This window comes from Dama dama, chromosome 9, assembly GCF_033118175.1.
Source record: "Dama dama isolate Ldn47 chromosome 9, ASM3311817v1, whole genome shotgun sequence".
Lineage (NCBI taxonomy): Eukaryota > Metazoa > Chordata > Mammalia > Artiodactyla > Cervidae > Dama > Dama dama.
In genome coordinates, this window is record NC_083689.1 from 6022119 (window position 1) to 6048715 (window position 26597).

A 26597-nucleotide genomic window follows, 5' to 3' on the forward strand; every position below is an offset into this window, starting at 1 on the left:
CCCCCAGACTGAGGAGGAAAAGAAAAGAAGCCTTTTAAAACTCAAGCCAGAAAACTGTATGGTCTTCAGTGCTGTGTCTCATTATGTAAAAATTAACTTGTAAATGTAAACACTAACTTGTAAATTTTTAAGTTAGAAATTAACTTGTAACTTTTACAAGTTAACTTGTAACAAATTAACTTGTAAATTTAATATGTTAAATAATCAACATGTAAATGAGTAGTTAGTTAGCTTAAAGTAAATTAAGCATTTATATAAATTCTAAGCAATACAAAGGAAATTCACCAGACTACATTTCAGGTTCATGTGACCTGGGAAACAGTCAATATTGAATTAATATCTAGAATAAAGTTGGCTTAAGCTTGTAGGTTTAATTAATACAAACCTGTCTTTAGAGTCATCAACATTAAGTAAAATACTTTTATTGTTCCTAGGGTTACTGAAAGTCAATAACTGCATATTGCTTCTGTTATAAAATTTGTCAATAAGGAAAATAACCTGATATAATTAAACTTTTAAGTAAATGTAACTGAGATAACAGCTTTTTGGTAAACTCTATAGGAATAATTGGGGCTTCCCAGGTGGCGCTAGTGGTAAAGAACCCGCCTGCCAATACAGGAGATGCAAGAGACACAAGTTTGATCCCTGGGTCAGGAAGATCCCCTGGAAAAGGAAATGGCAACCCACTCTAGTACTCTTGCCTGGAGAATGGACAGCGGAGCCTGGCAGGCTACAGTCCATGGGGTCACAAAGAGTCAGACGTGACTAAGCACAAACACACACATAGGAATAATAAGTTTTGAAAATGTCCATCTAAAATAGTTTCTCTAAATCTTGGTAACTTGACACTGAATTAAGTTAAATGATAGGAACTCATTGAGTATTCATGGTATTTCAAATAAGATAAAATATTGGAACATTAATTGCTAAACAGGTCTAAATTTACCTATTTTTCTCTTACAAGAGGGAAAGTACAGATGTTGGGTTTATTAGACACATATCTTGTACCATGTTGAGGAAAGAAAGAATGCTTTGGGAAGATGCATGTTTCTAGAGGTTATGGGATATTCCTATCATAAAGTGCTGATATGACAGTTTACAATTACTTGCTTCTTAGTTTTTGCTAGAGATTAATGCTCTAAGATTAGAATTATGAGGAAAACATTTCAGTATGCAAGGAAAATAGGAAACATGTTTTCAGTAAATGAAGGTATAAGCATTTTGTTAAAAGATAAAAAAGTGGTTTTGTCCTAGAGCTGGTTGTTTCTAAATGACCAAAAAAAATGAGGGACAGAATAATATAGGATACAGAAAGTTGGAGAAGTTTCTAGAAAAGGAACATTGGGAAAAGAGTTTTGCACGTGGTCAGGATTTTTTTAAGATTGGATTCAATTTTAACTAAGTAAATGGATTAAGAGTAGACTGGCATAGGACTGGATTTTGTTTCTTTGTCTTAAGAGAACAAAGTTTTCTTGGAATGCTGCTTTTACTAACAGATTGTGCAGACTTCCTTGCTTTTACATTTTAAGCTGTTACTTATTTGCCCTTTGAAATCTTTTATTGTCACTTTGGTTAAATGAATAAGTATTGTTTCACAGGGACCTGTGGGCCTATATGACCAAGTGTGACTTGGCCTATATGACTTTTTAGTATTTTTTGCCACCTTTCAAATATCAAATGCTAATTTAATTATTTTGACCTCCAGCTGAAGCATCCCAAAGAGAGATCCTAAACCAACTGGGTTCATTTGGTATATTAAATTACATGGGAAACATTGTCAAATGAGTACTAAATATTCTTTGGTATATTAAATTACATGGGAAACATTGTCAAATGAGTACTAATAATATGGGTAAATGATATTGATATAGACACACTAGAAATTATATGAAATTCTTAAAAATCTGGTATGTCCTGATAAAAATATTATCAGTCATAATTTCTAGTTACTATAACCAAGTTTGTTTGTCAATTACATTGTTATCAGATGTTCAACTGTGCTTTTTAAGTCTTTTGTCATTCATAGACAGTTAAGCTGATGCTTTGCAAAAATGCTTCATCTTCAAGAAGATTCACAGAAACAACATTTGGACAAGTACAGGTTTCTTATAACTTTCATATCATACCACTAAATTGGGTAAACTTGATGACCTTATAAAACTGCTAAATAAGTGAACTGAAGGATATGGTTATAATTTTTCAGTTTTGTCTGAGATGTTACTGGCTTTTATTCTGTGTTTTCCAGATATAAGGAAACCCTTCCTGTCATGCTAATTATAATTCACAGCGATTTGGTAAGTTACACCCGAGTAGATCTGAAACGTTTGCCTTTCCCTCCACCTGATCTCTCCAGAAACTGGAAACTAAGAGGTTCCCAGCAGCTTTATCAGGTAAATAAGGAAGGCCACTTCCTAACAGGTTAGGAATCTTTTGAGGAGACTTCAAAAAGGGAGGGATCCACCCAAATCTATACAGCAAAATCTGTGATAAGCCCTTGTCACCACTTTCCATAAGAGGGTACAGAAAAACCAAACAAACTTTTTGGCCAACCCAATAAAATAACCTATATAACCATACATAAGTAACCAAGTCAATTTCTTGAAATCAGACTTAATTTGCAATCAAATAAATGATAATTTGGCTATATTTAGTAAAAACGAGGGTAATTTTAGAGAGAAAAAGATTGTTTCAGTATACATCAAATTCTGATTCTGTTTTAAGGTCTGTACTTACTAAGACTACTTCCCAGATAGTTCTTTGTTGTAAAGTTTAATTGAGTTATTAATAAGATACTCTAAGCTCATTTCTGAAGCTTATCACTGCCATCTATCTTTAGGTGAAGATCAAATGTCTCATGACCCATGACCAGGCTCTATCAAAAATTGGGAGTTGCTGTATTAACTGTACAGTGGCCCTAGTACTTAGGAAAGCTAGAGAAATGTTAACTGCTGGAAATTCTTTTATAAACCATAAAGATTTGATTCTGACTCTTGCAGTAATCCACTGTAGGAGCCGTCAGAGGGATGGACCTTTTGTGAGCCACGGGAACAGCAAAGCTGACAGAACTGCAAAACGGGCAGCTTGACTCTAAGAGCCCGAGCAAGTTATGCCCCTAGTGTTTCTGCCCCCGAACTCCCTAGCCTTCCCTAGTATTCTTCACAGGAACAAGAAAAAGCTGAGAAATGGAGTTAGGAGAAAGTAAGCATAGAAGGGGGGACAATGTCCTAATCTCTGAAGCCCAACAGTAGAAACTTGCTAAGAGTTTACATGATGCCACCCACTATGGAAGGGATGCACTACAGGACTTGACTGAAAGAGTTTTTCAGGGAAGGGACTCAAAAAAAAAAAAAACCAGTAAAACAAGTAACCCTTGCCTACGATCTGTGTGCCTATAATAACCTGCAGGCCCATTCAATTCCCCCTTCATTATTCAGGCAAGTTCAACATACGTAGGGGAAGACTGGCTGTTAGGTATTACCCAAATGGCCCCACGGTCAGGATATAAATATTTTCTTATGTTCATTGATACTTTCACAGGATGGGTTGATGCCTCCCCTACCCAATCTGAAAAGGCTGCTGCTAAGTCACTTCAGTCGTGTCCGACTCTGTGTGACCCCATAGACGGCAGCCCACCAGGCTCTGCCGTTCCTGGGATTCTCTAGGCAAGAACACGAGTGGGTTGCCATTTCCTTCTCCAATGCATGAAAGTGAAAAGTGAAAGTGAAGTCGCTCAGTCATGTCTGACTCTCTGCGACCCCATGGACTGCAGCCTACCAGGCTCCTCCATCCATGGGATTTTCCAGGCAAGAGTACTGGAGTGGGTTGCCATTGCCTTCTCTGCTGAAAAGGCTACAGAACTCTAAATCCCTTTTAAAAGAAATAATTCCTGGGAATTTCCTGGCTGTCCAGTGGTTAGAACTCTCTACTTCCACTGCATGGGGCATGGGTTCGATCCCTGTTCAGGGAACTAAGATCCCTCAAGTTGCATGGCATGGCAAAAATAAAAGACATCATTCCTCAATGTGGACTTCCAAAGTCCCCATGAGTGATTGTTATCCCTCTTTTATAGCCAAAATCACACAGGGGCTCACAATAGCCCTAGGGATAAACTACAAGTTACACTTATTGGCACCCCCAAGCTCTGGGAGATGGTGAAGGACAGGAAAGCCTGGTGTGCTGCAGTCCTTGGGGTTGCAAAGAGTCAGACACAACTGAGCAGCTGAACAACAATCTTCAGGGAAGGTAGAGACAATGAACCATACTTTAAAGAAAACCTTAGAAAAAAAACTGCCAAGAGACTCACATTGCACTCCTTAGGGTTCATGTACCCTCAGGAGTAATTTGAAATGACCCATGGGAAGGCTTTTCTTACTACTGACATTCTGCTAGATGAGGAAGTGAACAGAGCCTGAAATATTATGAATCTAGGACAAACTCAGAAGGCAATCCAGGACTATGACAACAAGGCACCGCCACCTCCACTAGAAATACAGCAGAAGGGGTTGTTCCTTCACAAGGAAACCCTGGGGACCACGTTCTTCTTAAAATCTGGAAAGAGGGGTCCCCTGAAGACCAACTATTACCAAAGTAGAAAGGCCCCTATAACATAATTTTACCCACCCCCACTGCTGTCAAATTGTAAGGGATTGGGTACATTTGTCCAGACTAAAGCTTTTACCTCCAAAAATCTCACAGGTCACAACACGAACAATACGCCTGTGAGCCAGTGGAAAACCTGAGATACCTATTCAGAAGACAGGCACCATCGACAGATAAGTAAAATGATGTGGTGAATTGGACTCCTACTTGCTATTGTAACTCTTGCTTGCATTCTACCAGTTGGCTTAGCCACCCCTGCCAGGGAAGTGGCTCTTTTGTCTGTGCTGGGTTTAAGGGAAACACTCCACTACAGAAATGCTTCCCCTATTGACTCTGTCTGCTTTACTAGTCCCTGTAACTAGAGGATAATGGCAAGAAAACTCACTTATCAACATTTCCAGAATCATATCCAAAGGAGAACATTTAAAAGATGCTGGATGTGCCATCAACACCCCCAGCTGGCCACTGGCCCTCCTCTTGCATCCTCCTGAAACTGCCAATTCCAATGGTAATTAACAATCTAAATCAGGGACAATTACCACCACCCCCCAAACCTCTGCTGGTCACATGTGCACCTTCCAGGAGGCTATTCCAATTCTTTATCCTGAATCCCCCATATGGACACACTATGTTAAATTCCACAAATGGCATTTGTTTCACATGCCTCAAGAACGCTCCAAGATATAAATGCACCAGATATCCTGCCTCTTTTTTTTTTTTTAATTTTTGGCTGGATCTTCGTTGCTGTGTGGGCTTTCCTTTGGTTGCATCGAGCAGGGGTTATTCTGTAGTTACAGTGTGCAGGCTTCTAGTTGCTGTGGCTTCTCTTGTTGCAGAGCACAGGCTCAGGGGCACACAGGCTTCAGCAGTTGTAGCCCAAGCGCTCAACAGTTGCAGTTCTTGGGCTCTAAAGCACATGTTCAGTAGTTGTGGTGCATGGGAATTGCTCTGCAGCATGTGGGACCTTCTTGGACCATGGATCAAACTGTGTCTCCTGCTTTGGCGGGTGGCTTCTTTTTACTTTAAATTATTTTAATTGGAAGCTAATTACTTTACAGTATTGTGGTGGGTTTTGCCATACATCAACGTGAATCAGCCATGGGTGTACATGTGATGTGTCCCTCCATCCTGAACCCCCTCCCACTTCCCTCCCAACCCCACCCCTCTGGGTTGTCCCAGAGCACCAGCTTTGAGTGCCCTGTTTCATGTATCAACCTGCACTGGTCATCTATTTTACATATGGTAATATACATGTTTCAGCGCTATTCTCTCAAATCATCCCACCCTCACCTTCTCCCACAGAGTCCAAAAGTCTCTCCTTTACATCTGTGTCTTTTTTGCTGTCTCGCCTATAGGGTCATCATTACCATCTTTCTAAACTCCATATATATGCGTTAGTATACTGTATTGGTGTTTTTCTTTCTGACTTACTTCACTCTATATAATAGGCTCCAGTTTCACCCACCTCATTGACTCAAATGTGGTCTTTTTTTTATAGCTGAGGAATATTCCACTGTGTACATGTACCACAGCTTTCTTATCCATTCATCTGCCGATGGACATGTAGGTTGCTTCCATGTCCTGGCTATTGTAAACAGTGCTGCGATGAACACTGGGGTACATGTGTCTCTTTCAATTCTGGTTTCCTCAGTGTGTATGCCCAGCAGTGGGATTTCCAGTTTTTTAGGGAATCTCCACACTGTTATCCATACTGGCTGTACTAGTTTGCATTCCCACCAACAGTGTAAGAGGGTTCCCTTTTCTCCACACCCTCTCCAGCATTTATTGCTTGTAGACTTTTGGATAGCAGCCATTCTGACTGGTGTATAATGGTACCTCATTGAGGTTTTGATTTGCATTTCTCTGATAATGAGTGATGTTGAGCATCTTTTCATGTGTTTGTTAGCCATCTGTATGTCTTCTTTGGAGAAATGCCTGTTTAGTTCTTTGGCCCACTTTTTGATTGGGTCGTTCATTTTTCTGGTATTGAGCTGCATGAGCTGCTTGTATATTTTGGAGATTAATTCTATATCAGTTGTTTCATTTGCTATTATTTTCTTCTATTCTGAAGGCTGCCTTTCCACCTTGCTTATAGTTTCCTTTGTTGTGCAAAAGCTTTTAAGTTTAATTAGATCCCATTTGTTTATTTTTGTTTTTATTTCCATTACTCTGGGAGATGGGTCATAGAGAATCTTTCTGTGATTTATGTCAGAGAGTGTTCTGCCTATGTTTTCCTCTAAGAGTTTTATAGTTTCTGGTCCTACTCTAATCCATTTTGAGTTTATTTTTGTGTATGATGTTAGACAGTGTTCTAATTTCATTCTTTTATAGGTGGTTGACCAGGTTTCCCAGCACCACTTGTTAAAGAGATCATCTTTTCTCCAGTGTATATTTTTGCCTACTTTGTTAAAGATAAAGTGTCCATAGGTGTGTGGATTTATCTCTGGGCTTTCTATTTTGTTCCATTGATCTATATTTCTGTCTTTGTGCCAGTACCATACTGTCTTGATGACTGTGGCTTTGTAGTATAGTCTGAAGTCAGAAAGCTTGATTCCTCCAGTTCCAGTCTTCTTTCTCAAGATTGTTTTGGCTATTTGAGGTTTTTTGTGTTTCCATACAAATTGTGAAATAATTTGTTCTAGTTCTGCGAAAATTACTCTTGGTAGCTTGATAGGGATTATGCTGAATCTACAGATTGCTTTGGATAGTATACTCATTTTCACTGTATTGATTCTTCTGATCCACGAACATGGTATAATTCTCCATCTATTTTTGTCATCTTTGATTTCTTTCACCAGTGTTTTATAGTTTTCTATATATAGGTCTTTTGTTTCTTTAGGTAAATTTATTCCTAAGTATTTTATTCTTTGTGTTGCAGTGGTGAATGGGATTGTTTCCCTAATTTCTCTTTCTGTTTTTCCATTGTTACTGTATAGGAATTCAAGGGATTTCTGTATGTTAATTTTATATCCTTCAACTTTACTATATTCATTGATTAACTCTAGTAATTTTCTGGTCGTATCTTTAGGGTTTTCTATATAGAGGATCTGATAGAGGATCATATCATCTGCAAACAGTGAGAGCTTTACTTCTTCTTTTCCAATCTGGATTCCTTTTATTTCTTTTTCTTCTCTAATTGTTGTGGCCAAAACTTCCAAAACTATTTTGAATAGTAGTGGTGAGAGTGGGCATCCTTGTCTTGTTCCTGACTTTACGGGAAATGCTTTCAATTTTTCGCCATTGAGGATAATGTTTGCTGTGGGTCTGTCATATATGGTTTTTATTATGTTGAGGTATGTTTCTTCTATGCCTGTTTTCTGGAGAGTTTTTATCATAAATGGGTGTTGAATGTTGTCAAAGGCTTTCTCCGCATCTATTGAGGTAATCATATGGTTTTTATCTTTCAATTTGTTAATGTTGTGTATCACATTGATTGATTTGCAAATACTGAAGAATCCTTGCATTCCTGGGATAAAGCCCACTTGGTCATGATGTATGATCTTTTTAATATGTTGTTGGATTCTGTTAGCTAGAATTCTGTTGAGGATTTTTGCATCTATGTTCATCAGTGATACTGGCCTGTAGTTTTCTTTTTTTCTGGCATCTTTGTCTGGTTTTGGAATTAGGGTGATGATGGCCTCTTAGAATCAGTTTGGGAGTTTACTTTCCTCTGCAATTTTCTGGAAGAGTTTGAGTAGGATATGTGTTAAATCTTTTCTAAATTTTTGGTAGAATCCACCTTTGAAGCCATCTGGTCCTGGGCTTTTGTTTTTTGAAAGATTTTTTATTACAGTTTCGATTTCCATGCTTGTGATGGGTCTGTTACGATTTTCTATTTCTTCCTGGTTCTGTCTTGGAAGGTAATATTTTTCTAAGAATTTGTCAATTTCTTCCAAGTTGTCCATTTTATTGGCATATAATTTCTCACAGTCTCTTATGATCCTTTCTATTTATATGTTGTCTGTTGTGATTTCTCCATTTTCATTTCTAATTTTACTGATTTGATTCTTCTCCCTTTTCTTCTTGACGAATCTAACGGTTTGTCTATTTTATCTTCATGAAGAACTAGCTTTTAGTTTTGTTGATTTTTGCTATAGTCTTCAATTCTTTTTCATTTTTCTGCTCTGATTTTTACTTCTTTCTTACTTTCTACTAACTTTATGGTTCTTCTGTTCTTATTTTTCTAGTTGCTTTAGGTGTAAAGTTAGGTTGTTTATGCGATGTTTCTCTTGTTTCTTGAGGTAGGCTTGTATTGCTATGAACCTCCCCCTTAGCACTGCTTTTACTGAGTCCCATAGGTTTTGGGTTGTCATGTTTTAATTTGTTTCCATGCATATTTTTATTTCCTTTTGGATTTCTTCCATGATCTGTTAGTTATTTAGAAGCATGTTGTTTAGCCTTCATATGTTTGTGTTTTTAATAGTTTTTTCCCCCTGTAGTTGACATCTAATCTTACTTATTGTCATCAGAAAAGATGCTTGAAATGATTTCAATTTTTTTTTTTTTTTTTTAATTTACCAAGGCTAGATTTATGGCCCAGGATGTGATCTATCCTGGATAATGTTGCACTTGAGAAAAAGGTGAAATCCATTGTTTTGGGGTGAAATGCTGTGTAGATTTCAATTAGGTCTAACTGGTTTATTGTATCATTTAAAGCTTGTGTTTCCTTGCTAATTTTCTGTTTGGTTGATCTATCCATAGGTGTGAGTGCGGTATTAAAGTCCCCCACTATTATTGTGTTACTGTTAATTTCCCCTTTCATACTTGTTAGCATTTGCCTTACATATTGCAGTGCTCCTATGTTGGATGCATATATATTTATAATTGTTGTATATTCTAGGATTGATCCTTTGATCATTATGTAGTGTCCTTTGTCTCTTATCATGGTCTTTATTTCAAAGTCTATTTTTTTTTTTCCCCAGTGGGTTTTGTCATACATTGACATGAATCAGCAATAGATTTACACGTATTCCCCATCCCGATCCCCACTCCCACCTCCCTCTCCACCCGATTCCTCTGGGTCTTCCCAGTGCACCAGGCTCGAGCACTTGTCTCATGCATCCCACCTGGGCTGGTTAATCAAAGTCTATTTTATCTGATATGAGTATTGCATATTGCTACTCCTGCTTTCTTTTGGTCTCCATTTTCATGAAATATCTTTTTCCAGCCCCTCACTTTCAGTCTGTATGTGTCCCTAGGTTTGAGGTGGGTCTCTTGTAGACAGCATATAGAGGGGTCTTATTTTTGTATCCATTTGGCCAGTCTTTGTCTTTTGGTTGGAGCATTTAACCCACTTACATTTAAGGTAATTATTGATAAGTATGATATGTTACTATTTACTTTGTTGCTTTGGGTTCATTTTTATAAACCTTTTCTGTGTTTCCTGTCTAAAGAAGATCCTTTAGCATTTGTTGAAGAGCTGGTTTGGTGGTGCTTAATTTTCTCACCTTTTGCTTGTTTGTGAAGCTTTTGATTTTTCCTTCATATCTAAATGAAATCCTTGCTGGGTAAAGTAATCACGGTTGTAGATTTTTCTCTTTCATCACTTTATGTCCTGCCATTCCCTTCTGGCCTGAAGAGTTTCTATTGAAAGATCAGCTGTTGTCCTAATAGGGATCCCCTTGTGTGTTATTTGTTGCTTTTCCCTTGTTGCTTTTAATACTTGCTCTTTGTGTTTAATTTTTGTTACCTCGATTAATATGTGTGTTTGGGTGTTTCACCTTGGGTTTATCCTGTTTGGAACTCTCTGGGTTTCTTGGACCTGGGTGGCTATTTCCTTCCCCATTTTAAGGAAGTTTTCAACTGTTATCTCCTCAAGTATTTTCTCATGCCCTTTCTTTTCGCCGTCTTCTTCTGGGACTCCTATGATTCAAATGTTGGGGAATTTAACATTGTCCCAGAGGTCTCTGAGGTTGTTCTCATTTGTTTTAATTCTTTTTTCCTCTCTGCTTCATTTATTCCACCATTCTATCTTCCACTTCACTTATCCTCTCTTCTGGCAAGTGGATTCTTTACCACTGAGCCACAGGAAAGCCCAGCCTCTTCTATAGGGATAAACTGAATCTACAACCTTACTCACTGGTGCCCTGTTTCAAACTATGGCTCCACACCCCTAAACAAAACAGAAGGGGAATATAAGTGGTATGAAGAAAATGTCCCATCCACCTGGTCAATCCAGTTCAACCCACCTGTGCAATTCTGGCCTATCAAGTGCCACCCTCTGATGGTATCAGCAGGATCATACGTGAACATCTTGTTTAAAATATCACAGAGCTTTATATGCTTAATTATCAACATAAGGGTCCACCGTCCCCTAACTGTTCAAGTACTAACAACAGTTATGTCCTTCAAGATTGTCCACTCTTAACAGTCATGAGACAGAAATTCAAGTTTGCATCCTTGGAGGGTTTGTTTTCCTCTGTGGACACTCAAGCCATCATATTTTACAGAATTATGGCCAGGCCCTGTCCTTTTTCAACCAAGCTATGACCTATATATGCACTGATATGTCCATTTCCAAGGAGAGTGCACTATAGGGACTACAGAGGTAAAAGATTTTTTTAAAATCTATAACAGGACACTCTGGCTCACCACCAAACCCAGAGAGTACTAGGAATGATCTTAGTAAGGGCAGGGCTGACCATAGGACTGGTAGTTCCACGGGGAGGCTTTCCCCATCATAAAACAACACTGAGAAATCTCACCAGACAACTTGATCATATGATGAAACAGACAGGGCAAGCCTTAACAAGACTTAAAACCTATCTTATTTCTTTGGCTAACTGTCTCTTTTTCTTTCCCGCTCTCTTTTTTGCCTAACTCTTGATTACCTTCTGGCAGAACATGGTGGATGGAGCTTGTATGATAACGAATACTTTCTGCTGCACCAGGATCAATGCAACAGGACAGGTAGAAGTTAATATTAAGGAAGTATACACTTAAGCAGAATGGCTTCATAATTTTGTCAGGAGCAATATTGCCTCCAATGTCTGCTCAACAGTTAAGGAAGTCCTCCTAAATTTAACCTGGTTCCTTCCCTTTCAAGGCCCTTTAATGGCTATTGGTGTTCTTTTCCTTTTTGGACCCCATTGGTATAACTTTTTGGTTAAGTTTTGTCTTCTGTGCCATGCTAAGCCACTTCAGTCATGTCCAACTCTGTGTGACCCTATGGACTGTAGCCTGCCAGGCTCCTCTGTCCATGGGATTCTCCAGGCAAGAATACTGAAGTGGGTTGCCATTTCCTTCTCCAGGGGATTTTCCCGACCCAGGGATTGAACTGGCATCTCTTACATCTAACTTGCATTAGCGGGCTGGTTCTTTCACTAGCACCACCTGGAAAGCCCATTTTTGTCTTCTAGGGTTCAACAATTTCAAGTAAAGCTCATGACGGCTCAAGGAATTCAACCCATTCCAGTAGAGGGCAGCCCAGATCCCAACAGGTCCTTTGAGAAGAGTCAGTGAGGGACTTATGCACTGCTAGGCTAGGCTAGGGTCTGTGGCTCCTGTTCAGCAGGAAGAAGTTTTACAAGAGATCTTTGCCCTTTAAAGTAAGAAGTAGATGGGCCCCAGGCCAAGCAGCTGGTGCTTGTCAGGCTGAGCAAATAAGAGCTTGTCTCTTACTGACAGATCAAGAAAAAGTTAACAGGAAGAGCAGAGAGAAACTAAGCTCTGCTGGAGTAAAAAAATAAAGATGACCGCATCATTCATTCTTGAAGCCAAGGAGCCCTCCCCACCTGCACACGCAGAAAAGCTCAGAGAAGAGAAGAGTTCCTCAGGAGTCAAAAAGGGAAGGGGGCACTACCCTGGGACATGTTTCACCAACCTTCCAGAGGCCCTGGTGCTGGGACCCATCTTGGTTAAAGGTGTCCGTGCACACTGGGGAGGGCCTTGAGGAGACAAGTTATGGGCAGTGAGCCAGGCGGCTGGCCACAGGGAGCAAAGAAAACTGACCCCATATAAATGATCAAACCACCCCTTTGGTGCACTCCTCACTAGCAAGGACATCCACACTCTTCTCTGAGTATGTAGCTCTGCTTTGTTCTGTCCTAAAGAAACTGCTTCTTGTATGCTCTCTCATGCATATGAGGTTCTAATAAACTCAGTTCTTGTTTTACAACCTCAGTCTCTTTGTAAAATTCTTTTTTCAAAGGAGACAAGAACCAGGGCTCTACTTCTACCCTGGTGTTCTAGCAGTTAGGAGTCCTGGTTTTCACCCAGGTGGCCCAGGACTGAGGCTCAGATAGAGAACTATCTCACTTCAAGTCACTCCTATCACCTTAACCCTTATAAATAAAGGGTAAAGAATCCCTCTGCGGGAATGACACAGGCTGGTACTTGAAACCTGAGACCTTTTGCTCGGGTGTTTGCACCTGGATAAACCTCCCCTGAACAATAAAATACAAAGAAGCTATAAGGGACTAAAAATAATTGCGTGTGCATGCACAGTTGGAACAAATTATAAACAAGAACCGAAATGCCAATCCTGAGGAGCCAGGAGCAAAAACACAATATTGCACATGCACCCTGCACATGGCACCGCCAGGAGAGTGGGCAGATGACCCAAGACACCTCCACTCTCACCCCTTATAAGGAACCATCTGGCTCCCCCACCTCAGGCAACAAGGGAAACAAACTGTTACTTGTTTTTGCTCGCTCCTGCTGCAGCAGGATTCCCAATAAAGCCTCGCTTGAATTTCTTGTCTGGCCTCTACTCAATTTTTGTTGATTAAGGGGTCCAAGAACCCTGGTTAGTAACAAAGTGTCTAAGGAAAGGACTGGTGGAGTAGTGAGGTGAGCCTTTCAGGACTGCTAAACTCTCACTGTATGGGAGACACCCTTAAGCATCTGGAGGAGTCCTGCTTAAAGCCATGTGTTAAAATGTGTAAAATAAAGTATACTGTATTATAAAAACACTACTCATGTGGAAACACAAATATCAAAATATAAAGACATACAAACTTGTGATATAGGAATACCTGGATTCTTTATTAAACTCATTAAGTTATAAGACAGGCATTATAAATAATGCCTCTGGATTAATAAATACCAGAAACATGAGGTAGTAGTACAAAACTGCTATTTTGAAGTGTCTAACACCTTTAGTGAGTATGAAAATCCCTGTGATTTCTCTGTGACAGTCACGAACACTGCTAATTCTGCTGGACTTTGCTGCCTCCATTCACAATCGAAGGAAATTCCAAGTTTCAGTTAGATATTAGTGAACATGAAGGATTTTTTCCCCCTCATCTCAGCTCTTGGACCTCCCCAACTCTAGACCACAGGTTAAGAAGCTCCACTGAAGAAGGATGGAAGGACTGGCCACCTCCAAGGGCTATCCCAGCAACTCTCTTGGAAGGCAAAATGAGCTGAAAGCTGGCATGTATTCCCAATGCAAAATGGCATTTTCATGCTGTAGGAGGCAAGAACAGTGGAGGAAGGGCCCACAGCCTGGGGTCCAGAGAGAAAGCAGCTCTTTTCTGGTCTGTTGGGCTCCGTCCTCCTTCCTAGGTAGGGGCCAGCACTGCTGTCTCCAGGCATGAGCCGCTGAACCATTCACAGGGTGACAAGCAGAATTCACCTGCTTGAAAGTGCCCAGAGGGAGTCTGAGTTGCAAGCAGGCAAGTAGAATTCCTAACTCTCTGTGCAGGGCACAGAGGGGAGTGGAAGACTGGCCCAGAGCCAGGCAGCCACCAGTTTCCAAGGGAAAACTTAGGAATCCAGAGGCTACAATGAGGGACAAGTTAAAGGCCTGTCAGGGACACCAGGACCTAGGTTTACCACCCCACCCCAGTAGTGGATAGAATGAATGCATGCATGCAAGACAATGAATCGAGGAACAGTAGACTTTCCTTCACTGTGATGTCACCCCCTTAGGCTTCTTTCTTTCCATGACTTTGTCACCTTTAGCCCCTTCCAATGGTAGTATCAGTGCTGAAAAATGGATGCTTTTGAAGTGTGGTGTTGGAGAAGACTCTTGAGAGTCCCTTGGACTGCAAGGAGATCCAACCAGTCCATCCTAAAGGAGATCAGTCCTGGGTGTTCATTGGAAGGACTGATGCTGAAGCTGAAACTCCAGTACTTTGGCCACCTCATGTGAAGAGTTGACTCACTGGAAAAGACCCTGATGCTGGGAGGGATTGGGGGCAGGAGGAGAAGGGGACGACAGAGGATGAGATGGCTGGATGGCATCACCGACTCGATGGACACGAGTTTGAGAAGACTCTAGGAGTTGGTGATGGACAGGGAGGCCTGGCGTGACTGAGCGACTGAACTGCACTGACTGAATGGTAGTTATCAGCTTTTACTTGGGATGCCCCTTCTCCCACTCAGCATACAATCTTAGCAAGACAGTCAGGCATGGTGCTGACCCATTCTCAGCCCAGAGGTGGGTGTGTGTCCCTGAGTGGATGTGTGACACAGAGAACTCTCTCCTGGAATTCTGAAGGGGTGCTCAGGAGAGGGTACAGACAGGCAGCCCAGTCGGGGGATGAGAGGAGGTCTGGAAAGACTACCCTCAACCTCCACTGCCTGCAACCCTATAGCTGCCCAACCCCAGCCATCAGTTGCAGTGTGTGGCCCCCCAAAGCTTGCTCACCCTTGTCCCTTCCCCCCTCTTCATCACGTCAGACCTCACATTCCCAAGGTCAATCATCATACTTCTCTCCAACCCTGCCCTGGACATTCCCATTTCTGACAGAGGCCCTATATCTACCAGATGTTAGGACAGAATTCTGTCTCCTTCCCAGCCCCCATTCCTGCTACTCCTCACCAAAGCCAGAGGGGAAGGGCACCCAGATAAACTTCCCAAATTTACAGCACTGACAGACCATCTCCTTAACTTTTACTATTTAATAATTTTCCTTAAACCAATTCACTTTTAAACTTACACATTTAGAAAAAAATTTTAAACCCTTCATGCCATAGTCCAAGTGAAAAACTGTTATCCCTGCCATAAATAAAAAATGCCTGTGAAAACCCGAGAACACAAAACAAGATGGTTTACTCCAGAAAGCTCGGACACGCCCAGTCTCAGTTTACAAAGTTCATTAGCAAGTAGAGAGCAGTGCCACTGCATCAGCATTGGAATCTAGTCTGCAGGAAAACTGAGGTCAGTCATTTAATCAGGGTCAAGCCCTGTCTCAGTCCCTGGCCCTGCCTCACCGCTCCTTGCAAAAATACCTCTGCAGAGGGGAATGCCCAGAAACTAGAACACTCTAAGCCTTCTATCCTGCTGCCTGGGATGGATGAGGAAGACAAATGCCCAACATCTCCCAGTCTGAACTCACCCTCCCCCAAGAGGCCTCTCCCACCAGCTCCTCCAACCCCAAAAGTCCTGACAGGCAATGCTGGGTTCTGGGGGCCAGGACTCCTAGAAATGGTGCCCAAGCAGAGAAATGGCAAGGGCCCTCCTCCAATACTTGCCCAGAGCCTGAGGACAAATCCCTTTCTTGCCTGTAACCCCACCTGATTCCACAAAGGGGTGGGAAAGCCTGAAATTAGTACAAGTATGAATGTGCAAGCGCCCTATGGTCAGGGAGATGAGGTGCTGGGCCCATCCCACATTACTTGGCAGTTCCTCATGTCTCCTGCCCACCTGCTCATGGCACCTGGGAGGCCAGCCCCACTCTGGACTAATGACTGAGCTCAACACCCTTTTCCACCCATATACATGGGCACTTTTACTCTTGAAAACAGCCCACTTGCCTTTCACAGAGCAGGAGTGGCTCCTGGTCCTCAGCAAGTGTTTATCCAGTAGACTAGAGAAAATAATCCTCAAGGGGAGGGGGCATTGGTGCAGGCAGCCGATACTGCACATTATCCCAGCTGGAGGCAAAGCGAGGTCCAGCCACATTGCTCCCCATCCTGGGACAGGAGACAGATACTTAAAAATAAAGACAATGGCAGGAGCAAGGAGGAGCTGAGTCCTGCCTGGATTAAAAAAGAGACCACATATTTCTCATTCTTGAGGTCAAGAAGACCTCCCAAACTACACATGTGCACAATGGTTCCTCAGGTATCAGAGAAGGGAGGTGGCACCAGATCATAATATGTTCTGTCAACTTCCCAAAGACCCTTGTGCTAGAATCTATCATGGTTGAAAGATGCATGCACACACAGGGGAGGGCCCGGAATCAGATCAAATATGGATTCAGACAAAGCGAAATGACTGGCCAGAGGAAACCCAGAACTGCCCCCATATAAGTAATTTAAACTACCCCAAAAATGCATGACTCCTTCCCTGAGCCGGTGTGTCTGTCCACATGTACTTTTTCCTCCTAATAAACGCTTTACTTGTTTCACTACTTTCCATCTCTTTGCTGAATTCCTTCTCAAGGCAGACAAAGAGCCAGGGCCGTACCTCTAGCAACTAAGCCCTGGTAGTCTTGGATAGGACTTAGCTCTTTCATCCACATGGCCCAGGGTCAATCCATATGCTGGGGAACTGATATCCTATTTCAAGCCACTGCTGGCCACAGCCACCCTAGAGCCACCTGAGATAATTCCCACTGTTACTGATCAGGGTTCTTGGTCTTCCTTAATCAACAGAAATTGACAAGAGGCCAGACAAGAAATTCAGGCAAGGCTTTATTGCTACAGCAGGGTGTTAGCAAAAATAAGTAAGAGATTCCCTTGCTTGCTCCCCAACAGGGGGCAAGCTGGTTGCTTTCATGGGGTGAGCGGAGGGGTATGTCCAGAGCTTGGGCAGACAGGGTGGCTTAGGTGGTCTGCCCACCCTGTTCATTGGGTTGACTGCAGGAGGCAGTCACAGTATCCTGCTTTTGCTTCTGAAACCTTGGTTTTGCTCCCTGTTTTGCTCCTGGCTCTTCAGAAGCTGCAGTTGGGTTTTTTATCTTATCGTATCTTGTTGTCCATAATTTGCCCCAACTGTGCATATATGCAGTTATTTTTAGTCCTTTATAATTTCTCTGTATTTTTTCACTGAAGAAGATGTTTGTCCAGGTGCAAGCACTGCAGCAATGGGTCCCAAGTCCCAGAGACTCTACACCCTTATTCCTAAGGTAAGGGGATGAAACTTCTTCCTGATGAACAGGGGCCACAGACCGCAGCCTACCTGAGAGGTGTGTAAGTCCCTCACTGACTTTTCCAAGGACCTGTAGGAATCTGGGCCACCTTCCACTGCTATGGTTTAAATTCCTTGAACCATCATGAGCCTTACTTGAAATTGTTGGAGCCTAGAAGACACAAACTTAACCAAAAGCTTAAATAAACAAGGGTGAAAAGGAGAACAAAGGGCCTAGAAAGGGAAGAAATCAGTTAACATTGGGAAGGGCTTTCTTAACTGTTGACTAGACAGGGGAGGCAATAGCATCCTTGCCAAAGTTACAATGCTTTTCTGCTTGGGTTTATATTTTTGTCAATCTCAGGGTTAAAGGTTGACATGTTTCTATTTTTAGAATGGAAGGTCTGGAACTATTGGTCCAGGTCTCCTTCTTGGACCAAAAAGTCTTAGTCACAGATTTACAACAGTAGGGAAGACAACAAAGCATTAGACAAAGTATAGCATAAAACAGTGTGACTGAGAAGAGAAGGCTTATGAGAAAATGAAAACTTCCCTCCATAAAGTTTTTTTTTAATTTTTTAAATTGGAGGATAATTGCTTTACAATGGTGTGTTAAGTTTCTACTGTATAACAGTGTTTATCAGCTATAAGTATACATACATCCCTTCCCGCTTAGGTCTCCCTCCTACTCCGCTCCCCCCAACCAGAAAGTTTTCCAAGAGAACAAACCAGAGTTTTCTATTTCCCTTCCCATACCAAATACGAGGATTGTTGGTTAACTGTATTTGCTTTGGGCTTTGAACTGCTTCTATGGGACGTACAATCTCAGCCCCATATTTTACAGGGGAACTTTCTGCATTTGAAAAAATGCATTTTCCCCCAGATAGCTGCATAAACATATAAAACAATAAAACCTGTGTATCTATTTATAATTTTTTCTTTCCCTAAAGTTAAGGTTCAGTTAGGGCTATCAGTTCAGCCCTCTGGGCCAAAGTGTTGGATAGCAAAGGTTTGCTTCTATAACACTAAGAGTATTCACAATAGCATACTCTGCTCTCCTGGCTCCATCTTTAATAAAACTGATGCCATCAACAAACCATTCTTCCTCAGACTTTTCTATGGCCTGCTCTGTTAGAGCAGACCTACAGCCATAAACGTGGTCAAGGGTTTTGAGGGAGGAATATGTTAGTTTGGGGCTTTCAGCAGGTATCTGTGTAGCTGGGTTGAAGGTGTGGCCAGTTTTGAGGGTTACCTCTGGGGAGTCAAGGCTGGTATTTAATAAGGCAGCCTCCAGTTAGCCAATGGTGGCCTTTAATCATCAGGACTCCTTGTATTGACAGGGGGCCTGGACTTCCAGTGTCTGTCCAAAGGTAAGCATGTCAGCTTCTCCCACAATAAAGCAGTGGCAACTACTACCCAGAGGGAGCCAGGCTAACCTCAGGCCATGGAATCAAGTTGTTTGGAAAAACAGCCTATAGGCTAAGGAACTGCTCCCAGCTTCTGTATAAGGACCCCAAAAGCTTTCCCTTGCTTTTCAGCCATGTACAAGATGAATGTCTTTTTCAAATGGGGAGGTGCGCTCACCCCTTCTTACGAGAACACAAGGATCACAACTAACTGCTGAATAACCACTGACCAAAAAAACCACCAGAACATACCAAAAAAGATGCCCTACCTCCAAAGATAAAGAAAAAGCCACAATGAAACTGCAGGAGAGGCATAATCACAATAAAATCAAATCTCATACCCACCAGGAGGGCAACACACAATCTGGAAAACAATTGTACCACAGAAGTTCTCCCACTGGAATGAAAGTTTTGAGCACCACATCAGGCTTTCCAGCCGGGGGTTGGGGCGGTGGGTGGTCTGTCAATGGGAGGAGGAGTCCCCAGAGAATCTGGCTTTGAAATTCAGTGGGATTTGCTTGCAGGGCTTCCACAGGACTGGAGAAAACAGAAACTTCACTCTTGGAAGGCACACATAAAGTCTCAGCACATCAGGGTCTAAGGGAAAAAAGCAGTGACCACAGAAGAGAATGGGCCGGTCCCACCTGCTAGTATTGGAGAGTCTCTTGAAGGGGCAAGGGGTAGTTGTGGATCACTGTGGGGACAGATACACTGGCAGCAGCAGTTCTGGGAAGTACTCCTTGGCATGAGCCCTCCAGGCGGCCACACATGTGCCCCACAAAACAGCCTGAGGGCTCCAGTGCTGCCCTGCCTCAGGCCAAACAACCAACAGGAAGGGAACACAGCCCCACCCATCAGCAGACAAAGAGATGAAAGTTTTATGGAGCACAGCCCTGCCAGCCAGTGTGATAAGACATAGCCCCATCAGTCCACCCCATCAGGAAGCTTGCACAAACCTCTTTCATAGACTCATCCATCAGAGATCAGACAGCAAAAGGAAGAACTTCAGTTTCGCAGGCTGCAGCACCAAAACCACAATCACAGAAAGTTAGACAAAATGAAATGGCAGAGGAATATGTCCCAGATGAAGGAAAAAGAAAACCCCAGAAAAACAATTAAGTGAAGTGGAGTTAAGCAATCTTCCAGAAAAAGAATTCAGAATAATGATAGTGAAAAAGACTCAAGATCTCAGAAAAAGGACAGAGACAAGAATTGAGAACATGTAAGAAATGTTTAACAAAGACCTAGAAGAACTAAAGAACAAACAAAGATGAACAATATAATAACTGAAATGAAAAACATACTAGAAGGAATTAATAGCAAAATAACTGAGGCAGAAGAACAGATAAGTAACCTGGAAGATAGTGTGGTAGAAATCATAGCCACAGAACAGAATAAAGAAAAAAGAATGAAAAGAAATGAAGACAGTCTAAGAGACCTCTGGGGCAACATTAAACACACCAAAATTTGCATTATAGGAATCCCAGAAAGAGAAGAGAGAGAGAAGAGACCTGAGAAATTATTGGAAGAAATAATAGTTGAAAACTTCCCTAACATGGGAAAGGAAACAGTCAGCCAAGTCCAGGAAGTGCAGAAAGTCACAGGCAGGATAAACCCAAGGAGGAACATGCTGAGACATATAGCAATCAAATAGAAAAAAAAAATTAAAAGAAAAAAATATTAAAAGCAATAAGAGAAAAATAAACAAATAACATACAAGGGAACTCCCATAAGGTTATCATCTGGTTTTTCAGCAGAAATTTTGTAGGCCAGAAAGGACTGGCATGATATATTTAAAATGATGAAAGTGAAGAACCTACAACTAAGAATACTCCACCCAGCAAGGCCCTCATTCAGATTTGACAGGGAAATTCAATTTTTACAGCCAAAAGCTTAAGAGAATTCAGCACCACCAGAGCAGCTTTGCAATAAATGATAAAGAAACTTCTCTAGGTGGGAAAGGGACCAGCAACTTAAAATAACCTTGTACATATAAGGACTGCCATATCAAACCATCATGGGAACAGCTAACCCCAAAACTACAATAGATACACATACAAAAAAGAAAAACCCAAACATAACATTAAAGACGATCATCAAACCACAAGAGAACAAAAGAGGAAAGGACTAAAAAAGACCTATAAAAAAACACAAAATAATTAAGGAAATGGCAATAGAAACATACATATCAATAATCACCTTAAATGTAAATGGATTAAATGCATGAGACAAAAGACACAGACTGGCTGAACAGATACAAAAACAACACCCATATATATGCTGTCTACAAGAGACCAATTTCAGACTTAGGGACACATACAGACTAAAAGTGATGAGATGGAAGAAGGTATTCCATGCAAATGGAAATCAAAACAAAGGTGGAGTAACAATATTCATTTCAGATAAAATAGATTTTAAAACAAAGACTGTTACAGAAGACAAGGATGCTACATAATGATCAAGGGATCAATCCAAGAACATAAAACAATTTTAAGTACATATGAACCCAACACAAGAGCACCTCAATATATAAGGCAAATACCACCATTAAGGGAGAAATTGACAGTAACATGATAATAGTGGGGGACTTTAGCACACCACTTTCATCAATGGACACATCACCCAGACAGAAAAGTCAATAAGGAAACACAGGCCTTCCTTAGATCAGACGGACTTGATATTTATAAAGCATTCCATCCAAAAGCAGCAGAAGACACATTCTTGTGTGCACATTGAACATTCTCCAGGATTGACCACATGTTGGGCCACAAAGTGAGCCTCAGTACATTTAAGAAAACTGAAACCACGTCAATCCTCTTTTCTGACCATAGCACTATGAGATTAGACATAGAGTACAAGAAAAAAACTAAAAACGAAAACAGCGGGGCTCAGTGGGGGCTAAGCAAATGCTGCTAAACAACTAATAGGTCCCTGAAGAAATCACAGAGGAGATAAAAAATACCTAGACACAAGCGAAAATGAAAGCTCAGTGATCCAAAATCTACGGGATGAATTTCCACATGTCACATGACATCACCAAAAACAAACTAAAAAAAGAAAAAAAACACACACAGAAAACCAATCAAACAAACAAAACCTATGGGATACAGCAAAAGCAGTTTTAAGAGGGAAGGTTATAGCAATGCAATCTTCAGAAAGCAAGAAAAATCTCAAACAACCTAAACTTATACCTAAAGCAACCAAAGAAATAAATAAAACCTAAAGTTAAGTAGAAGGAGGAAATCATAGATTGGAGCAGAAATAAATGAAAATGAAATAGAAATGAAGTAAACAACAGAAAAGATCAATGAAACTAACAGCTAGTTCTTCGAAAAAATAAACAAAATTGATAGACCTTTAGCCAGATTCATCAAGAAAAAAGGGAGAGGGCTTCAAACAATAAAATTAGAAATGAAAAAAGAGAAGTTACAACTGACTGTACAGGAACACAAAGGGTTATAAGAGACTAGGGCAAGTAACTGTATGTCAATAAAATGGACAACCTGGAAGAAATTGACACAATTCTTAGAAAGGCACAGTCTCCCAAGACTGAACCAGGAAGAAATAGAAAATATGAACAGACCAATCCCAAGCATTGAAATTGAAACTATGATTAAAAACTCTCAACAAACGAGGGGCCGATGGCTTCACAGGCAGTCTATCAAACATTTAGAGGACAGTGAACACCTATCCTACAACTGTTCCAAAAAACTGCAGAGGAAAGAAAACTCCAGAACTCATCCTATGAGGCCACCATTACCGTTATACCAAAACTAGACCAAGCGGTGAGTCGGGAGTGGGGGGGTCCGAACCCACCATGCCCCGTGAGATGTAGCGGGGCGGGTGGAGGCCGGAGTGGCTGTTTTGCCCCGGTGCTCAGCGGAGACTGCCAGGGCGCAGCGCCGGCAGCCCAGGGTGCGGTGGGGAAGACCCCTGATTCCCGGGGACCGCCGGCTGTTGGAGCCCCGCCGGTGGTCGCCCGTGTGCAGGGTCAGGGAAGTGAGGCCGCAGTGGTGAGGGTGAGGAAGGAAGAGTGAGCCAAGGGGAAAACACAAGGAAGGCAAAGTGCAGGTGGCTGTGAGGTGCCATCAGCTTCAGGCGCCATGCGGGTCTGGTCTGAAGATCAAGTCTGGTCAATTCTTTTCAGAAGAAAGAAGAATATTTATTCCTTGGTGTGGAGGGTGCTTGCACTTGGGGTCCAAAATTGAGGTGCATGGGAGTATATAGAATTTAAGCCTTCTCTCACAAGTGTATTGGTAGAGTTAAAGAAAAAGACAGCCAACTAAAGGTCATCTGAAATTGTGACTGGCTGCTAATCTCAGGACAAAATTAGAGATCACTATTCAAGCATAAACTGTGGAAAATTCTGAAGGAGATGGGAATACCAGACCACCTGACCTGCCTCTTGAGAAACCTGTATGCAGGCCAGGAAGCAACAGTTAGAGCTGGACATGGAACAACAGACTGCTTCCAGATAGGAAAAGAAGTACGTCAAGGCTGTATATTGTCACCCTGCTTATTTAACTTATATGCAGAGTACATCACGAGAAATGCTGGGCTGGATGAAGCACAAGCTGGAATCAAGATTGCCGGGAGAAATATCGATAACCTCAGATATGCAGATGACACCACCCTTATGGCAGAAAGTGAAGAGGAACTAAAAAGCCTCTTGATGAAAGTGAAAGAGGAGAGTGAAAAAGTTGGCTTAAAGCTCAACATTCAGAAAACTAAGATCATGGCATCTGGTCCCATCACCTCATGGGAAATAGATGGGGAGACAGTGGAAACAGTGTCAGACTTTATTTTTTTGGGCTCCAAAATCACTGCATATGGTGACTGCAGCCATGAAATTAAAAGACGCTTACTTCTTGGAAGGAAAGTTATGACCAACCTAGATAGCATATTAAAAAGCAGAGACATTACTTTGCCAACAAAGGTCCGTCTAGTCAAGGCTATGGTTTTTCCAGTGGTCATGTATGGATGTGAGAGTTGGACTGTGAAGAAAGCTGAGCGCCAAAGAATTGATGCTTTTGAACTGTGGTGTTGGAGAAGACTCTTGAGAGTCCCTTGGACTGCAAGGAGATCCAACCAGTCCATCCTCAAGGAGATCAGTCCTGGGTGTTCATTGGAAGGACGGATGCTGAAGCTGAAGCTCCAATACTTTGGCCACCTCATGTGAAGAGCTGACTCATTGGAAAAGACCCTGATGCTGGGAGGGATTGGGGGCAGGAGAAGGGGACGACAGAGGATGAGATGGCTGGATGGCATCACCGATTCGATGGACATGAGTTTGAGTAAACTCCAGGAGTTGGTGATGGACAGGGAGGCCTGGCGTGCTGTGATTCATGAGGTCGCAAAGAGTCGGACACGACTGAGTGACTGAACTGACTGACTCAAGCATAAGTCCTCCACAAAGATGTTTGATTTTAAAGGCTTGGGCTGAGTGTGTTGTGGAGTGGGCTGCAAAGGACCCATATGGCTTCCTTACAACAGTTATTTTGGCTCTGACTCCATTGTTTCTAGCAAGTGCTGTGCAGTCTCGGAAATTGGCCAAGATGATTGAGCCCAGGGAAAAGGAGCAAAAGAAACAAAAACGCCAGGAAAACATTGCAAAAGCTAAACGACTAAAAAAGGATTGAAGTACAGGCTGTGTGTCCAGAGGAAAATTGGAAAATTATGAGCTTTTGAAAGGACCCATTAAGGTTTCCTTTTGGATCTTATGAGGGTATTACTAAACGGAATCTGAGTCTATGGAAGAATCATGTCAGTTCTCACCTGTACTGTAGCAGCTTTTTGGCTTTGATATAGAAGTCTGTTGACAGTTACTGTAATTGGCATTTATTATGCTACAAATTCTTATAACTCACTTTCATTTGCCTTTTTGCAGCTTTTGTATAAATACTAAAATGAAAACATCCTGTGGAGAAAAGTGGCTTTAGATTATGAACTCTATTCAAATAATGACTTCAAATGGGGTCCTGTTCTGGACAAAGGAGATTAAGAATGTAAAAATCAGAATTGTTCTGAGCAGAAAACCATGCTTTGGCTTAAAAGATATGTTGTGTATTACATCTCATCATTATTACTTATTTCTTGGAATAGAATCATTTCTGGTTTCCTCAAAGTGAAATAATATTATTCAATGAGTACTTCTATTTTCTGTATTTTTCTCATTTTTGCTTTTGAGATACTGGTAATTACCAGATATTCTGAATTTTAAAAAATCTAATTTTATAAAGAATTCTCTTGTCATCTTGACTATGTAACATACCACCTACTGTATATAATAATTTTTGTACTTATGAACACTGCCATTTTCTTAGAGATTACTTGAGTAGAGTAACACTATGATTTAAAGCTTAAGAGGAAAAATGCCAAACCTTGTAGTACCTTGGAACCAGGTTATTCTCACTTGTGCTAAGCAGAAATGTGAAGTAGTTAAAATGTCTTATCAGATAATTTGCTGATTATATAGATACCACTTCTGTTTTTTATTCCATTCTTTGTTTTAATTCACGTGGTCGTGATGTCCTTTACTTTTTGATCAGACAGGTTCATGGTGAGAATTAAAATTTCAAATTTCTTTTAAGGAACTCTTAAAGAGTTACAGTTATATGTCATAAATGGTAAAGTCTTAACATTTGGAAAAATTTTGTTTATACTGTATTAATTGGGTGAAAAAGGTGTAAATTATGTCAAAATGAGAATGTTATCATTAGAAATAAAGAGGTTAAGGAGATTTCCTTCGGTTAAATAGTATAATTGGAACTTTTTACTCTTTAACATGGCTTTTTTAAATGCATGGTTGATAATTTTATTTGTTGTCAATAACTAATGGCTTATTAATGTTCTCCTCACCTCTAATAATGAATTTTAAATTGCAAAAAATTGTCCAATAGTTTCAATTTTAAAATGAAACTAAATATTGAAATAATTCGATACTTAAAAAAAACAAACCTAGACCAAGATACCACCAAAAAAAAGAAAATTACAGACCAATATCACTGATGAACATAGACACAAAAATCCTCAACAAAATACTAGCAACCTGAATCCAAAGATTCATTAAAAAGGATCGTATATCATGATCATGTGGGATTTATCCTAGATTTCTCAGTATCAGCAAATCAGTGTGATACACCACATCAACAAACTGAAGAATTAAAAGCCATAATAATCTCAATTGAGGCAGAAAAAGTTTTGACAAAATTCAACACCTATTTATAAGAAAAACTCTCCAGAAAGAGGGCACTGAGGGAACATATCTCAATATAATAAAGGCCACATATGACAAACCTATAGCTAACATCATCCTCAACAGTGAAAAGCTGAAAGCATTTCTTCTAAGATCAGGAACAAGACAAAGATTTCCACTCTCACCACTTTTATTCAACATAGTTTTAGAAGCCCTTGCTATGGCAATCAGAAAAGAAAAATAAATAAAATGAATCCAAATTGGAAAGGAAGTAAAACTGTCAGTGTTTGCAGATGACATGATATTTATACATAGAAAATCCTAAAGATACTATCAGAAAACTACAAGAACTCATCAATGAATTTGGCAAAGTTAT

At 41.0% G+C, this 26597-nt stretch overlaps 1 protein-coding gene and 1 long non-coding RNA gene across 5 annotated transcripts in view; one reads left to right on the forward strand and one right to left on the reverse strand.

Annotated features, from left to right (window-relative positions):
* LOC133061654 (uncharacterized) overlaps nt 1-26597 on the reverse strand; it is a 59504-nt gene that overhangs the window by 13853 nt on the left and 19054 nt on the right. The gene's annotated exons all lie outside the window — the stretch shown is intronic.
* LOC133061516 (small integral membrane protein 15-like) lies at nt 17577-25772 on the forward strand. The gene is made up of 4 exons (XM_061149509.1): nt 17577-17618; nt 22804-22811; nt 22907-23025; nt 24403-25772. Exons 1-4 carry the CDS (start codon nt 17577-17579, stop codon nt 24663-24665), a joined length of 432 nt encoding a protein of 143 aa, XP_061005492.1. The 3' UTR covers nt 24666-25772.